The 17,398-nt window shown below is 35.2% G+C and overlaps 2 protein-coding genes across 2 annotated transcripts in view; one reads left to right on the top strand and one right to left on the bottom strand.

The window, feature by feature from the left end:
- The window catches only part of LOC125668322 (cell surface hyaluronidase-like), a 35,406-nt gene extending 29,001 nt beyond the window's left edge, over window positions 1–6,405 (top strand). The window contains exons 19-24 of the mRNA XM_056163740.1: window positions 487–699; window positions 1,352–1,554; window positions 3,098–3,277; window positions 3,383–3,560; window positions 6,018–6,065; window positions 6,307–6,405. Coding sequence (XP_056019715.1) covers window positions 487–699; window positions 1,352–1,554; window positions 3,098–3,277; window positions 3,383–3,560; window positions 6,018–6,065; window positions 6,307–6,336 — 852 coding nt within the window. The 3' untranslated portion in view covers window positions 6,337–6,405. The remainder of the gene's footprint in view (window positions 1–486; window positions 700–1,351; window positions 1,555–3,097; window positions 3,278–3,382; window positions 3,561–6,017; window positions 6,066–6,306) is intronic.
- Window positions 6,406–14,952: 8,547 nt separating this feature from the next.
- The window catches only part of LOC125668321 (cell migration-inducing and hyaluronan-binding protein-like), a 28,147-nt gene continuing 25,701 nt past the window's right edge, over window positions 14,953–17,398 (bottom strand). The window contains exon 24 of the mRNA XM_056163739.1: window positions 14,953–17,064. Coding sequence (XP_056019714.1) covers window positions 17,035–17,064 — 30 coding nt within the window. The 3' untranslated portion in view covers window positions 14,953–17,034. The remainder of the gene's footprint in view (window positions 17,065–17,398) is intronic.

The following is a 17,398-nucleotide window of genomic DNA, read 5'->3' as shown; positions in this document are numbered from 1 at the left end:
TTTTTTAAATCTATGTAATAGACTCACATGATCAGGTTGACTTATCGGGGGCTGCCGCCCCAAGACCCCGCTTAATTACACCCAAAAGCCACTGGGCTTTCTATTAAACTGTATTGCATGAAACATTGGCAAGTTTCACGTCTCAGCATCCCGAAGCGAATATGCAAATGGCGGTGTGTTTAGTCTGCTTAGCAACGGCAAGGGGAATAACTGCTCATGCACAGTCGCGTGCTATTGGGGACCGGTATACTAGAAACTTCCCCATATGAATCGCTAGATAAATGCGTCCAGGTTTCTGTTAAAACCGGTCGAAATAGTTTGTAATGTTCTAGTATGTATTTAATAATATTTATAAAACTGACATTTTCAAGCACGGAGTGTACTTATAAATGAAATGTGTAATGTCTCAGTATACCTAAATTACTTTTTCGCGTCAGTTAGAAAAGAAGAAAAAAATTGACTGCAAATAAAATTTGATTTTCACAGCCATCCGAGGGTAACCGAGTATTTGATGGAAACGCTACAGACAATGGCTTCTCTGGTCTGGATGGAGATTTGATTGGTACCTTCCGAGATGCAGATGGGTCGGTTTACAGCGCAAACGCTCAAATTGTTAAAGACCTCCCTTTCCATATGACACCCAATTGTTTGCAAAGAAATAACTGGAAAATGATGCCATGTGGAGATGAATTTGGCCAGGTTAATATAATTAATTTTCATTGTACTGAATCCTTTTTTACAAGTATTAACCAGGTTTAGGAAAGTATAGTCATACGTGTACAAAACAAATTGTGAACTATGCTGTTCAAGTAAATCATAAATCACGGTGGATGTGACTGGTCGACAGGGGATGCTTACTCCTCCTAGGCACCTGATCCCACCTCTGGTGTGTCCAGGGGTTCGTATTGGCCCAACTATCTATTTTGTATTGCTTATAGGAGTTAGGAGATTGATCACTGTTCGTTATCTTCACCTTTCATAGATATCTTTCAGTAATATTGTAAAATAAAATGAATTATGAAACCTGATTCTATAATAGTGAAGTGTTATAATAGTTTATGCTATTGGTTAATTCTTTATTTACAGCCCATCCAGGATCTACATTCTTATATTCCAGTGCAATAGGGGGTGAAAGAGAACACCGTATCAAGAGTTTATAACTTTCACTTCTAGTGATAAGTGCATGGAGAAAGAGCAGAAGCTATCTTTTTTTTTTTTTTTTTTTTTTTTTACTCTTTTCTGTCGCAAATAGGGTTCGAACCCACGACGTTTTCCCCAAGCGAATGTTCCCAACCAATAATCGCAGTGTTGTTAACTGTGATATTATATACTGTTTTATTATATATCACAGGTGCGTCTATCGTGGTTGGCAAAGAAAACGGTTGCCAAAGATGTTTCCATTTATAGAGACGATCTTCCTGACAACCCCATTCAGTCAGATGCCAAAAAACAGGCCCCTTTTATGGTCATTTTAGGCGGCCAATACAGCTATTTGGCGAAACTAAACGGAAACTTACCGACGTCCGTAAAATTCTCAGGGCTTGGCTTCACTAAGTAGGTATTGATGAATGTACACTGATAGTCAGACACATTTTCTAGGTTATTTGATCATTTTGTTGGATGCACAATCTAGCTGCGTAATAACGCGTAGTAACACGTAATCTGAAATCAATGACTAATGATCTCGGGGTTTGGTATGCGATACAGTATATGGTTGGGGGGGGGGGGGTGAACATCTTATTGACATTTTTGTTTGTTTAGAGGTATAAGCCGGATTGACGACATTTTAGTCACATATCGGCTTTCAAGTGGAATCGGTTTTCCTTTTTGAAGGTTGTACACTGTACGTCATTGTGGTGGCTCGTAGTAAGCTTACTATGATATTGAACACTACCACGAAAACGCTGTTTTGCTTCTCGTAGAGGTTATGATCCCTGACACGGAACGCGATTCAACGTCCCATCCGTGAACATAATTATGTATAGATACAACAATGGAAATATGTATGAATATAATCTATTTCAAAATCTATCTTATTGTAAAGGTAGGTTTTGTGAAAAGTTCACTCTCTCATCGACTTTATACTTTGGATAAGTCTGGTTTTGGATTGGAAGGGAGTCCCCATAATCCAGCATATCATATTTTTGTGGGGTAGGGGTTGTTACTGGGCAGTCATAGAATATACATCAGGTTTAAGTTATGTCAACCTTCAATGAACACGTAAAATTATGGGATCATTCTGTCGCTTTCAAATCAAATTGTTTTCTTATGCCCCTTTAATTCGAGCGATTTATTTGTTTCAAAGAAATAATTAACATATAATATCAAGTCCACAACAAAAGAATGTAGTCTCTGGTGTAAATACATCTGTAGATTTAGTGTAGTTTTAGTGCTAGATGAATTATTGCGTTGTTTTGTCATTCTCTGTTACTATATTAGCCATATTTATGTAAACGGGTCATCCCCGAAATTTGACAATTTGGTTGTTCGTGTCTTTGGTCATTTTAGTGCTTTATATATATCCTTGAACGAATCTGGCTCCAGTTTTTGCCACTCTAGTTTTCTATTTAGCTCTTACAAGTTTATTATTATTTCGAATTTCCAAAATTTCGGCTTGAGCATCACTGAAGTGACATTATTTGTCAAAATGCGCATCTGTTGCATCAAAATTGGTACCGTATAAGTTTTACGTTACCACCCCTGTTAGTTCCCGAGGGTCTCTACAGCCACGTAGCTAAGTACTTCGTTACTAGCTTGAAAATACAGATGTATATTTAACTGCTGGGATAAACTTTAGAAATTCATTTCAAAATTAAGGACTATCTCCCTCATGCATAGCTCTATCCTTGGACGGGTTTGGCTCCAGTATTTGGCACTCTAGTTTTCCTTTTCGTTTTTACAAATTTATTATTATTTCGACTTTCCAAAATTTCGGTTTGTGTAACATGGAAGAGACATTATTTGTCGAAATGCGCATCTTGTGCATCAAAATTGGTACCGTATAAGTTTTACATATACATATAGATATATAGATATGCGATAAGTTGTATTTTGCACAGCCCTTTGGAAGTTTTAAAACAACATATTTTATATATAGAACAAAATTTACACGTGTCGGACTCTGTGTGCCCAGAGATTCTACAATTCGTGTGAAATTCTTGGGACTCGCAGCAAGTGGTAAATGGGGACAATGGAAGAAAGGAAAGGCCTTGACCACTATTGAGGACCTTAATAACAGTACAAATCCCACAGATTACTTTGTAGATTCAGACGCCGGGTAGGAATCGTTCATTATTTCATGAGACTTGAGTTTCTGAATAATTTCAATTAAATAATTTCTTTTTGGGGGAAATGATGTGTTTTTACTAAATATACATTATAGGGCTGTCTTTTTCAAACTCATGCATGTTCGAGAGTATGGCGATTCTGATGTGATTGATTGTCTCGACCGAAAATGTCCGACTGCTGTAGTAACGATGATTGGTGGCGATAAAACAGACTCCGACTGTACCTCCCGAGCATATCCAAAATACAAGAGGGATCCCATTGACGAATCTGACGTATGTTTAACATTATATTTATACAAACCTTTGAGTTGTAATTTAGTGCCTCTCTCTCTCTCTCTCTCTCTCTCTCTCTCTCTCTGTGTGTGTGTGTGTGTGTGGTTTTTTTTTTGCGTTTATAAAAGTAAAAGAGGATACGTCATGTGGTTTGGTTGAATGCATTGCACAATTTTAAAGCTATACAATGTAATATTTTAATTCTCGATAATTGAAATGAAAATACCTACATGTACATATGTATAGTGATAAATTATTCCTTTTTTAAATTAAGCTATTCTATTAAGATGGGAACACATCACAAATGTTATCAAATGAAAATCATATTTCTCACTAGTAAAAGTATACGTATGTTGACAGTGCTACATTTTGTACATGTATCGTATGCTGTGAGCGCAGGTTCATGAAATAATCTAGAATCTTTTCCCAGGGGAGTGGGATTCACCATATGCAATTTTTCCCCAGAGTGTGCTATCTATACCGGGGACTAACACTTCAAATTTTACAACTGGAAGTGCATAAGAATAAGCAACATTTTAAAAAAAATTCTACCAATTGCAAAAGAGGCGGGATTGGGGTTGGACCCTTCTCTCCCTCTAAATGTGCGCCAAACACCATGCATGTCCAAGACAGTATTATTGCTTTCGAATGTGATTTGTAAATTTGTAAGTGAAAGTAGTGGATACCTTATATGCACAACGGATTGCAATGTCGATATCAACAATATAGGCCTAATTCAATATCGATCGTTGTTTCGATATCGATCGTTCTTTGAAACTGAAGCAGATTGATACCAATGTAAAAGACCGAGTGATATGTTGATAACATCGATAGAGACAAAATGATTTCGTATCGATAGTGATCCGTAAAATTTGTTTTGAAGTTCAAAAGTTTGACTCGAAATGAACATGACGGTACTATAATTCTAATTATTAAAACGTATTTATATCCCTATATTCCAATCACTCTTAAAAATTGATTTTACGATTTATTATTGATTTGACAGACAAATATACAAATCTAAACAAAACGTATTCATACATATATGAAATATTTTAAAATCCGCTGTAACAACAAGTGCGATAACTCACTAACTGCTAAATGATCATGATTCCATATCGATATGATATAAACAGACAGAAATCCTCGCAAGTTCAGATTACTCCGACATATACAAAAGTATAAAATACAGGCAGAAACACAGCAAGAAATCTTCGCAAGTTCAGATACTCCGACATATACAAAAGTATAAAATACAGGCAGAAACACAGCAAGAAATCCTCGCAAGTTCAGATTACTCCGACATATACAAAAGTATAAAATACAGGCAGAAACACAACAAGAAATCCTCGCAAGTTCAGATTACTCCGACATATACAAAGTATAAAATACAGGCAGAAACACAACAAGAAATCCTCGCAAGTTCAGATTACTCCGACATATACAAAAGTATAAAATACAGGCAGAAACACAGCAAGAAATCCTCGCAAGTTCAAATTACTCCACATATACAAAAGTATAAAATATCGAGAGAAGCACGGGCAATGACGACCATCTTCTAAATGACCATGAATAGGTGTAATATCGTCCAAATTGACAGCCAGGAAAACTTTACAAGCGCAAATTACTCCTACATAATAATACAGGAGCACACAACAGGCACAGTAAAACGGGGAATTAGAACCAACTGCCAAACGACTATGAATCATTACCGATACAATATCGACAGCAAGGGAAACTTTGTAGTTGAAAAGTATTGTTTAAATGCTACATTAATCAATCATAAAAACCGGCTGTTTGAGCTCATACGATTCGATTAAGTCATGGCCAAGACACGCTGTAGTTACGATATCGATAACAATGTATCAATATCGAATAAATAGTTTCAATATCGATAACATCGTATCAATATCGAATTAGTTTCGATATCAATAGCATTGTATCAATATCGAATTATCAGTTTCGATATCAATTACATTGTATCAATATCAAATAATTAATTTAGATATCGATAACATTGTATCAATATCGAATCATTAGTTTCAATATCGATAACATTGTATCAATATCGAATTATTAGTTTCGATATCAATAACATTGTATCAATATCAAATAATTAATTTAGCTATCGATAACATTGTATCAAATACGAATCATTTGAGGTTTTCGTCATGTTTTAGTTTTATCAGTGTTGGAGGACATTTCGTGGTTTTATTCAAATACATTCATGGATTTGCATTCTTGAGTAAACATCGTAATGAAGGCAATACACTTCAATGAATATTCCATTATACTCAGATGCACACCTCTTTCCAAGGAATATCGATGAAACCACAGTATTTGGACGGCTCTGTGTTGTAAAATTATCTAACATTTCATGGAATATTTTCCACAATTAAGAAAACAGCTTGGTTCTTACATTTCCCGGAAATTGATGTATTACCATTATTTTACTAGGACACGGAAGTTACGTCTTTACCTGCAGATGACTTGTTTCCACCCGCAGTGAGTATTTTATGACCTATCTTTGTAATTATCAAGTAGAGAAAAGTCCCGTTTTGATAATTGAGATGGAAAATACCATAAGCTTGTTTGTAATATCCATTCAATCTTTAAAAAAAATCTTATTCAATTTAATTTGGTCGTTTATATCCAAGTATGATATTGAGACATTTTAAATACTGCTTCATTTAATGTAATAATTCTTCAATCATTACATGAATCAAAAAGTGGTTTCATATTTCAGAGCTGGGGAGCTGGGTCCACCCGAGATTAATTACCAAAGGAAAACACATCTTAACAATACTATATTTGTTTCAAGCTTAATAAACGAGCATTTTACTTTCTTGTGCTTTCATAATTTTTTCATATGCATTATTATATTATGCATTTTTAAAACATTTACTCGAGGACACACCACACTTTAATGAAGAACAATTGCTCAATGACTCTGTATTTCCCCAACAAAACATTGAAATATAAAGGTAACTTGCTGAAGCAAAAATGAACCAATGCATATCGAAAACATTTGACTTCCTGTGTATTTGTTTCTATGATGTCACAAATGACCTATTTTTGCCTATTCTCTAAATTGCAAAGACTACGTAGAAAATTTAGCTATTGAAGGACTACATGATTTGTGCCTAATTCAGCCACTGAAATGCAGGTGGTGAAGATTTGAAGGTTAATTTTGTGTAGGAACGATCCGCATAGGGCACCGCTCTATAGTGGATAACATCAGAGTGCAAGTCGCATAAGAATATTCTCGCCCTGCCGCATCTTTTCTACCTTAGCGGATGCATATAGTTTTCAGAGCGCTTGTTTTGTGTTGTATTTAAGTATTTGTTATTTCTTGTTTTTGTTTAATATCTAACGTAAGCTAGTACTGTTATTTCAGCCAGAGGGTTTTTGTTCACCAGCACCGCGTATCAAAGCGTGGTTGCAGGTAGGAGTCATTCATATTTGATGGCATACTAACAACTCAACTTTATCACAAACGGGGTGATTTCAGTTTCTCCATCGTCAACTTCCCATATTTATGATTTATTCATTGATTGTTTGCTGTTTTCCGCCACACTCAACAATTTTTCAGTTATCTGGTGGCACCCAATTTTTATTGGTGGAAGAGAGAACCCAGACACAATGTACCTGGAAAGAGACCACCGACCTTTCGAAAGTAAACTGGGAAGCTTTCTCACTTACCAGCGCGAGCGGGATTCGAACCCGTACCGACCAGAGGTGAGAGGCAGTGTGATTTTGAGCGTGATGCTCTAACCACTCGGCCACGGAGGCCCCTCCCATATTTATGTAACAATATTCCATTATCACCTGCATATGGTGTTTACATATCTCAACTGATTCGATACGCAAGAGCTTGTTCTGTGTGGTCAGTTTTTATATCGAGGCAAGCTACTGACAAACAAGTTGATGGTACAGAGGATTCAACAGTCTCGTTTTAAGTCAGCATTTCGCAAATTCTATGGTCGTTATAACGATCTAGTTTGCCAATACATCCTATCATTGGATCAAATACCGTCTGACGTGTTTCATACCGATTGTTAGACCGTTGTTGGCACACTGATTTTGACTACGGATAACTCCGTTTACCTGATCAAGTTAAAGGGCTCACGGCGGGTGTGACCGGTCACCAGGGGATGCTTACTCCTCCTAGGCACCTGATCCCACTTCTGGTGTGTCGAGGTGTACGTGTTTGTCCAACTATCTATTTTGTATTGCTTGTAAGAGTTGGGAGATTGATCACAAAATCGTCAAGTTGGATCTGATAATCCGCGCTCGTCAACGAGACGTGATCAAACTCTTTGGATAAAGTTGCTGAAGTAATGATAAATCTATTATATACCCTGTATGTATTTTTAAATCCATATTTATAAGATAATAAATGTACAATGTAATCCAAATGATCAAAAACACAGACATACAGTGAAATTATATTTTGTGTACGCAGTATTGTTTGTGACGCGGTCGAACTTTTCCACAAAAAACGTTTTGTTGATGCATTGTGACGTCATCAGTTTCTGAAGATACTGAACCACTGTGTGGTGATCCAGAAAATCGGACCACACTTTGTGAAATCAACAGTATCAAAAACATTGATGGGTGTATAATACTCCTGTTTATCGGATATCTTATACATCTCTTTATCTGATATGTCAACATTTTTAGCTTAAAGCTGAAAAGCGTTGCATCGATTTGAAATGAAACTTAGTACAACAGTTAAGTGGAACTGGAGGAAGGCCTTGTTTTTCATTTATTTTGTATTGCATGCTGTTTTGGGTCGAATGTAATGCATTCTGTATGCACAAAGCATATTGACAGAATTGTCCTTGTTTTGATTTTTCAATTTATGATTCAGAAGAGTTACCCATTCTGGTTTGATCAATATAAGCTCTTTGTTTAACATTGTATTGTATCCTCTCTGTGTTGTTTTGAGTTATATGAGATTGGCAAATATAATGAAAATTAAAATGCCAAAAGTTGTAAAACTGTACTTTGGGTAGTATCATCATCAAGCTGTTACATAAGGTCCCAGCTCAAAAACTGTGACAGGAAGTAGATAGGCAATCCAACAGCTGAGTGTAGAATAATTCTTTTAAAAAAATTGACTCAGTGTGTAAAACATTTTCCCAAAACATGAAAGAAAATTTAGAAAATTGTTGGGAATTAAAATCCTTGCAATGTGCAAATTGTTAGACTGTTTACAGAGGCCTTAGCTTCAAATCTGAGAGATGTTAAATGGACCATTCTTTTTTTTTTATTAAACCATGTAAGTACTCCCTTCATAATATTTTCTCAACTGACTTAAGTTCAACAACCTGTTATTTTCTCTATGATTGAAAAAAAAAATCAAAACCCTTACTCTATGCACATCTTCAATACCCATACAAACACTGTAAAATAAGAATGTCCTAACTTGAAGTCTGTGGAAAGAGTTGGGCGGACAAATCATGTACCTTTCATATAACATAAATTTTCAAAAATTGAAAAATCCAAGGTGGCAAACCTCCAACAAGAGAGATCGAAACTGCAACAAGATCCAGAGTGATTCACAGAGAAGCTACACAGTAAGAACTGGCTTGAAATGGAAACACATTTTTGTAGAAACAAAAATCCCTGAACGGACAAACGTTGACATCGATGTACGGTACTACTGTATATCCCATGCCGTCTAAGACAGGTGTATACAAGCGTGCCTTGGACCACAACGCTCACCTGAGTCATTTTGACCCAGCAGTGTTCTTCATCAGAAGATGTTTGCCCTCATTAATCCCATGACAAATTTTGACCCCATATAATGATCTCATCCTAGTCACATGGTTTATGTCTTTACCAAACCCCAACATAAGTATGTTAACATAAGTATGTTTTAATATCAATAGGACTAACGAAGCCTTGATTTTCTAGAAACGATTTTATCAAAGATGCCCTCATATTCATGTACATTTGTATTTTGTAAAATTTGATCCCTCATTTCAGCCCCAACTCTACCTCAGGGATTATATAATACTGAATTCACAAAGCTTGGGAACGTTTGCATATTGAAATGATTAATGTCCCTGCTACTCTTGAAAATATTGTTTTGTTCAGATTTCCTATATGCAGGTATTCGAGCTCATGTCAAACTTTGAAGCCTAACCGTAGTCAAATACATAATGATTGTACCACATTGAAATGCCTGCATATCAATAAGACTAATCATACAGTGGCTTTTGATTACTGTTTCCATTCTCAAATTTTATCCACTATTGAAGCCCCATCCTAACCCACCCACCCCTGAGATATGATTTAAAGAAACTTAATCGGCAGTACCGGAAAATGGTTGCATATTAATATGATTAATCATGGACCTGCTAGCTCTGGTATGATAATATCTTTAAACAATTTCTTCATATATTGCCATGAAAAAATTTGATCCCAAGTTGTGGCCCCACTCTGCCCTCCAGGGCCATGATTTGAATAAACTGGAATCTACACTACCTGACAATTGATGACAAATATTTAATTTTCCATCTTAAAGTGTCTACAAAACGAATTGATCCCGTCGATGATTTTACGTATACATTAACTAAAGACATATTGACATTATTAATTATTGATGCTTTTGTAAATGTATAACTATAAATAATTTTAACATATATTTTTGGGATGCTCTATCAACAATTAAGAATTGGATGCAACATTTCAGCCAACAACGACGGGGAAAACAAATTTTTCAACAAACTGTAAATTTACGTGGTCAGTGCGTATCGAATCAGTTATATATAAGAGATATTAACACTATATGCAGGTGATAGTAGAATATTGCTACATAAATATGGGAAGTTGTATAATATAGTGTAATATGACTAAACAATGCACTAGTATTCAAATGTAGTTATCCTAATGTTTTTAAAATACGTGTATAAAACATTTTTGCTAGTCTACTTGTTACAGTAACCGACATATGTACATTCACATACAAGCAAAAAATAACTTTTAGATAATTCTTCTAAATGAAGGGAGACACTTGCCACAGTAAATATAAAGTGGGAGAACTCCATTCATCTTTAACGTATACAACGCAATACAATGTACATCGATATGTTTGCTTTAGTTTCAACGAAATAAAATGCAAAAGCTTTTGTTGTAATTACTTTCATTATGTTTTGAAGATTGATTGATTAATGTTTTGAAGATGTGGTTTTAAAAAAAACCGTAATGTTCTTTAACTTGCAGAGAAATTCACCCCGACTTTTAGCATACCTTTTAGAGACTAAATATATGTTGCGCTCGTACGTAGTGATCCGTCCATGTTCTCATAATGGCACTCAGCAGTCAGTTATTTATATTCCGCAATTTTGAAATAGAAATCTCGTATACGAGCAAATAAGTCTGGTATTCCGTCAATCTAATTAAAATTAGATGTTAGATCCGCTCGCGTACTCGCATACATAAGAGTACGCGAGCGGATCTAACATTAATTTTAATTAGATTGGCATTCCGTAGTTCACATTTTGTGATTGGATAATCAATGAGATGTCTAATGAAAAACACAACATTTTAAGTGAACATCATGATCAAACAAATGACGTAATAAAACGAGTTCAAACAATAGGATGTAATCGACCAAAATATACAAAATTAATTGGCTGGGACAACTTAATACAAACAACCCTTTAGTAATGACTAGGTTTGTAAATGAGCAAATAAACATGTAAATTACACAGATTGATCCCAGCCAATATACATATAAAAAACACTAATAATATACATATAAAACACTAATAATATACACATAAAACACTAATAATATACATATAAAAACACTAATAATATCAAAAAGGTGGATATATTACATTGTAGTTTTATACGCCCGTATTAGGGTACAGCGATGGCTGTACGTCTGTCCGTCCGTGGTTTTCTGTTTCTAATTTTATCTCTCTGTTTCCTTGCTATATAGCCTCTTGGTGGATCTCTGTAGATCATGTTGCAAGGATTTTGATATTCTGCAATATTTGAGACAATTACAGATTATTGCACTTAATTCAGTTTTGAGGAATTATTACATAGATCGTACATGATTTGTCTGTTTTTCCTTCCACAGTTTACAAGTGAGGACCTTTTCATTTTACAGGGTATTTGTATGGAAGATGTGCATGTGGCAATGATTTTGATTTTCCTCAATTTTGGTTTAGATAATTACAGGTTGTTGAACTTATTCCGTTTTGGAAAGATATACAATGTATTAGTTAAAGGACATGGTTTGTCTTTTAAAGGGAAAGACAACCCTAACCACATATTTGCTTTTATGAATAAAGTATTACTTACTGATATCGTAAATGACGGTCTTTAACAACAAAAATCCTTGATTAACAATTAAATCAATATTAATCTATCATGTATTTTAAATTACCCGCCGCTAAGAGAGTGACCATTGAAGCTTAATTTGTGACGTCACACCATCTATTCCGGTTTATTTCATCAGCAACACTGTAAACATGACAAGTCACGAACAATTAAGTTTGGAGCCGTATAGATTTGAGCCCGTTCTTTCGCAAGAAGAAATTGAGAAAAGAAGACGTTCGGTCGAGTCGTAGACTAGGCAGACGGTAAACGTTCTTCATACAAATGTCTTGAACATCAACTTGTCATTACGCAAATGATGGATCCACAGTTTACGTAGTCTTTTCTTTTCAAATGACTTGGTTGAGTCGGGAATTTCGAGAGAAAAAAAACCCAACCTTTATTCACATTTCCCCTTCGCATTAGTGTATTTAAGTGCTTGCCAGGAAGGCATCAACCTATTTGTTCGTAAAATCTACCACATGCACAACTTTGATGATTTCACAGGTGCTTGGGTTCAGGACCCCCCCCCCCCCACCCCATTCCGAATAAGCTACATGAGTTGATTTAATGAATTTTTTTTGTTGAAAATATTTCTAATGCATGTCAACGTCTTGTGTACCCATAAAGTCCAAAATACATGTAATTCAAAATAAGCCCTTTAAAAAAAATACCCTCACTGGTTATTATAATTTCTGTTATAATAACCAGTAAGGGTATTGTTTTTTTCAAAGGGCTTATTTTGAATTATTTAGGACTTTATGGGTATGCAAGACGTTGTTGACATTCATTAGAAATATTTTCAAGAAAAAAATAATTAAATCAACTCGTGTAGCTTATTCGGGGGGGGGGGGGGGGGGGGGGGGTCCTTGATCTTAGAATCTCATCAAACCCGGAATAGACGGTGTGACGTCAAACTTATTGATTTTTGTGGTCTTGAATACAAAAGAGTTCCACATCATGGCAGCCTCTATAGATAGCGGGAATTTCAATTTTTAACATTTTCAAATTAGTACTTAAGCTTATCTAGGCCCAATATCAACAGAATAGTATGGCAAATCTTTATCATATAATTAATCCTATTATTTATTCTATATAAAAAAAATTGGGTTTCTTTCCCCTTTAAGCTCTTCTCACAGTTTAGAAGCTAGGATATTTGTCAATGATTTATTGATGTTTTCAGCCACACTCAACAATTTATCAGTTATATGGTGGCGACCAGTTTTTATTGGTGGAAGAGAGATCCCAAATACAATGTACATTGCACCTGGGAAGAGACCACCGACCTTCCGAAAGTAAACTGGGAAACTTTCTCACTTACCAGCGCAAGCAGGATTCGAACCCGCGCCGACAGAGGTGAGAGACCGTGTGATTCTGAGCGTGATGCTCTAACTACTCGGCCACGGAGGCCCTTGTAAATAATTTGAAGATGTGCATAGTGCAAAGATTTTATTTCTCAACAATTTTTAATTTTCTTTCTTTGATGTTTTAAATATTCAGAGGTTGTTGAACTTGGTCAAACTTTGGGAAATATTTTACACACAAAACATTTGGTTTGTCTATCTGTATCTACCTCTTGTCATAGTTTAGGCTAAGACTCTTTATTCATACAAGGCAACTAAAGTATGTCACAGCCTGATGATGGCTGGTACTACATTTGTACCTGAAACAAAGTTCTACAAATTATGGCTTTAGAAAAACACCCTATGTAAGCATTTTACGGGCGTATTATGTACCGTTTGTGGAACGCTTGTTATTTTCTATACTGTAAGTGTCATAATAAAGCAAAGACGAACATGTAAAATTGTTTTTCCATAACGTTTACATCATATAACCAATTGTGCCAGTTATGTGAATCAAAACAGCTCTGCGTCACGGTCTGTACTGTGTGTTTTAAAAATATCGGTTACTCTTTCTATATCAAATATTGACATTAGCTGAAAATGAATTTATCGTCTCAGAATCAGTGACATGTTGTTTATACAGGATATCATTGATTTAATTTATCTCCGACAAGGAACATTTTGACATTAGAATGTGAAAATGTACATAACAAGGTTATATCGTTTTGAAATTTAAATGTCCGATCCCCGGTATTTGGTTGGGTAATTATTGATAATTAGTATAGACACCTACAAAATACTTCGAATTGCGTCAATCAGTCTTCTGTATGTCATCAAGATTCGGTGTATATATAGAGAAAAGGAGGCATGTTTCGAGTTCAAGCTAATTTGCTGAAGCAGTTAAACCTCACGGACAGAAGATGCCACAACGATTGTTGCCGCCAAGGGGGGCGCTCGAAGACGTGCGAAAAAACAAAAGGGAACACCAAAGAAGCCCGATTAATGTTTCATACCGAGAAACACTCGCCAGGAAGATACATGCCAAAGATTTAATGACTTCATCTACTTCTTCCATTCTACGTCGTTTGGACGAAAAAGACAACCAACGTATCCGCTGTCAGCAATCCGGAAAATCGAATTCTTGTGACCAACTTCAAAATTCAACGTCCTGTTTTCATGACGACTGCAGATGTAGTATTTGCGGCGAGTCATTCGAGACTCAGTTTGGTATTATGGACGGATTGAAACTGGGTAGCTTTTACAGACTATGGGACCGTCCGTCGAAGCAGGGCGCTATCAGGTGTCCTCTACAGAGACCTAGGTCCCTGGAGAGGACCGATAAATACCGGGACTGTGGGTGCTATACCAGAGCTTACCTCAAGCGAGAACACAGCGGTGTGTAACGAAGCAACTGTTTCACTGACACTTCGGATTTTGAGACACTAACAAGTTGCAGCTGGGCATTATTGTGCAATGTGTCAATCTGATGCATACTCTTTACAAAGTGCTAATAATGATTGTTACCATATGTATTTATACTTGTGCAGGCTCCCACAGCTGATGTTCAATTTAATAAATTATTTATCTCGTTTCTTCCAAGATCATTTTAAATTGTTGCATATGATACAAATCGAAATCTTAGTGACATGGAGACAATATAATGATACGATGATTTAACATGTACAACCAAATCAAATTCGTCTCGAAGTTGGACACAGTATATTTAATTTTGATTCACGAGGAGGAGGTGGTACAGTGTATCTTACAAGTTGATCACGCAGAGCGTCCTTTTTCAGAACAGCCATGTATATGTTATATAATGGGAAACTGGAATTTACAAATATAATTTATTTTCGAGAAGGGCATACTGGACTTTGTACCCCACCCCCCACTTTTCTGTTATTTCCCCGGCAAAATCGGTGTTGTTTAAGATCAATATATCAATGTATGTCGTCAGTTTATACTTACTGTCTTATACTACAACACTACAGTATAGAGTAACAAAAATTAACTAATGTATGAAATCACAAATACCCATAAACATTAATTTTGTTATGGGAAATACAGAGGGGGTTACATGGTTCAATGGTCATGTTCTTATGGGAAAGGTGCTGTCAGTCTTAGATGTACAATCTGTTCTTCCTATTGATATTGATCGCAACATCAACTTTAATAGGATAATGTACAGTGTATATGTAGGACAAGGGCCCTTTATGGCCCCCATTTTCGCATAAAGTTCAAAATACATGTAGACTTACACAACGAAACCGAGGAAGAACTTATTTCAATATGATGCCCTAGTTAAAATATATACATAAATATTGGTTTAAAAAAATAGCTTAGAAGTAATCATATCAACGCATTTTTGAACACGCTTTAGTCTTCAACTTTAAATATCATGCAATAAAAATGTTCGAAAATCTCTCTTTCCAATGGCGAGACAGTGATTATCCTAAAAATTGTTATATCAATCCTAACGTATAGGTCACGACCTTTTAATTCCGAAATTTTTATAATTGTAATAAAGCATGCATAAAAATATATTAGTGATTTATTACAAATTTTGTCCTAAATTGAAACATAAACATTATCTATAAATATGTATGTCTTTTTGCGAAGCAGAACTAATAATTATTTTAGCAAATCAGCAATTTTATGTGACAAATTATTCATAAACTATATGAATAATTTGTTGTTGTTTAAAAACTAATTTCTGCTCAAAGGCCGTACGCACCGAGTATAGGCCTATAGTCCTTCACCGGCAATGGTGACGTCTCCATATGAGTGAAAAAGTCTCGAGCGGGAAGTTAAACAATATTTAATCAATCAATCACAATCTTTTTTGTCAAGATATCGTGGTTCCAACTGGTTTTTAAAAGTACAAACGCTAAAGTCAAGGAAAAGGTCAAATCCCTTATGTAGAAACTTTATTACCTGCATTTCACTCTAAATACAAGCAATGAGATTTTTATAAAGATTTAACCATGGGATCGTAGTGATATTCAAGGTCAACATTAAAAGGTACTATTCTGAGAAACCTTGAGTTCAAAAGCTAGAGAAAACCCTCATTTCTTACTTTGTATTTAATTAAAACTTTCAGTAATGCTATACACTGCTAAAACATGTAGGTTCTTAAGGGTTTTCAAGGTGAATTATAGAAAATTCGTAGTGTTAAAGGTTAATGCCATATTTGTCAGTTTTTATCATAATTCTATTTTACTTCTTGTGAATGAAATCTGAAAGTTCTTCAAGAAACTGAAAATGCTTACCTACATATGTTGGTGTGCTATCAAGAATAGTGATAGGAGTCGTGATATTGGAAACAAGAGTATCTCATAGGTGGTGTCATGTATATTTACTGGGATGATGAAGCCTTTGAGAGCATTGTATTGAAAGAATTTTCAAAATTGATAAAAAGGAAGACATTCCAATACTTCTCATTAATCCTATCTTATTTTGAAAGCTACAATAAATGTAAACACTTACACTTTCCAGTATTATGTCGGTATAAACTTTTGGGATTTTATTTTACCTCCTCAAAAAAAAAAACCCAACTTACTTTTCACATTGAACTGAAAAATTGTTTCACAATTTGTCTGCGTCAAAGGGTGATATTTCAATGGAGAGAAACACACGTATTTATTGAAACGTACACTGTGACCCATGTCAAGGTCTGTAAAATGCAGCTTCATAATAAATACAAAGATGTTTTCTGCAATTAAATTTTTACTACATTTGAAGCAAAGAAAAGAAAACAATGAAGTTCAGGATAATGCAATTTGTCCTCAGATTTAACTTCTAGTGGAACCGGCACCCCAGTTCTGAAAAAAAAAATAATATAGCCAGTTTTTGTAACATGCAATGTAGAATGACATTCTACATTTGTTTAAAGAACTGAACAATTTAAAATGGATGTAAAGTTAAACGTTAACATTACTGAAAACAACGAAAACTGGAGAAAAACAAAACAATGATTTTCAGCAAAAAATTTCATGAAATTTACTGCCAATTTTCACTTGCACATAGCTGCATGAAATGAATTTTAAAACAAAAAAACATACATGCACATTGTAATTATTTCACCAATTGAAAGTTTGGGTTTCCTTCATTACGAGCCTGTTTACAATATGCTGTAACTCAATATGCATACGGAAA

Source organism: Ostrea edulis, chromosome 4 (genome assembly GCF_947568905.1).
Source record: "Ostrea edulis chromosome 4, xbOstEdul1.1, whole genome shotgun sequence".
In the NCBI taxonomy this organism is placed as follows: domain Eukaryota; kingdom Metazoa; phylum Mollusca; class Bivalvia; order Ostreida; family Ostreidae; genus Ostrea; species Ostrea edulis.
The sequence above is the reverse complement of the archived record's forward strand: the minus strand, read 5'-3'. Positions and strand labels throughout refer to the sequence as shown.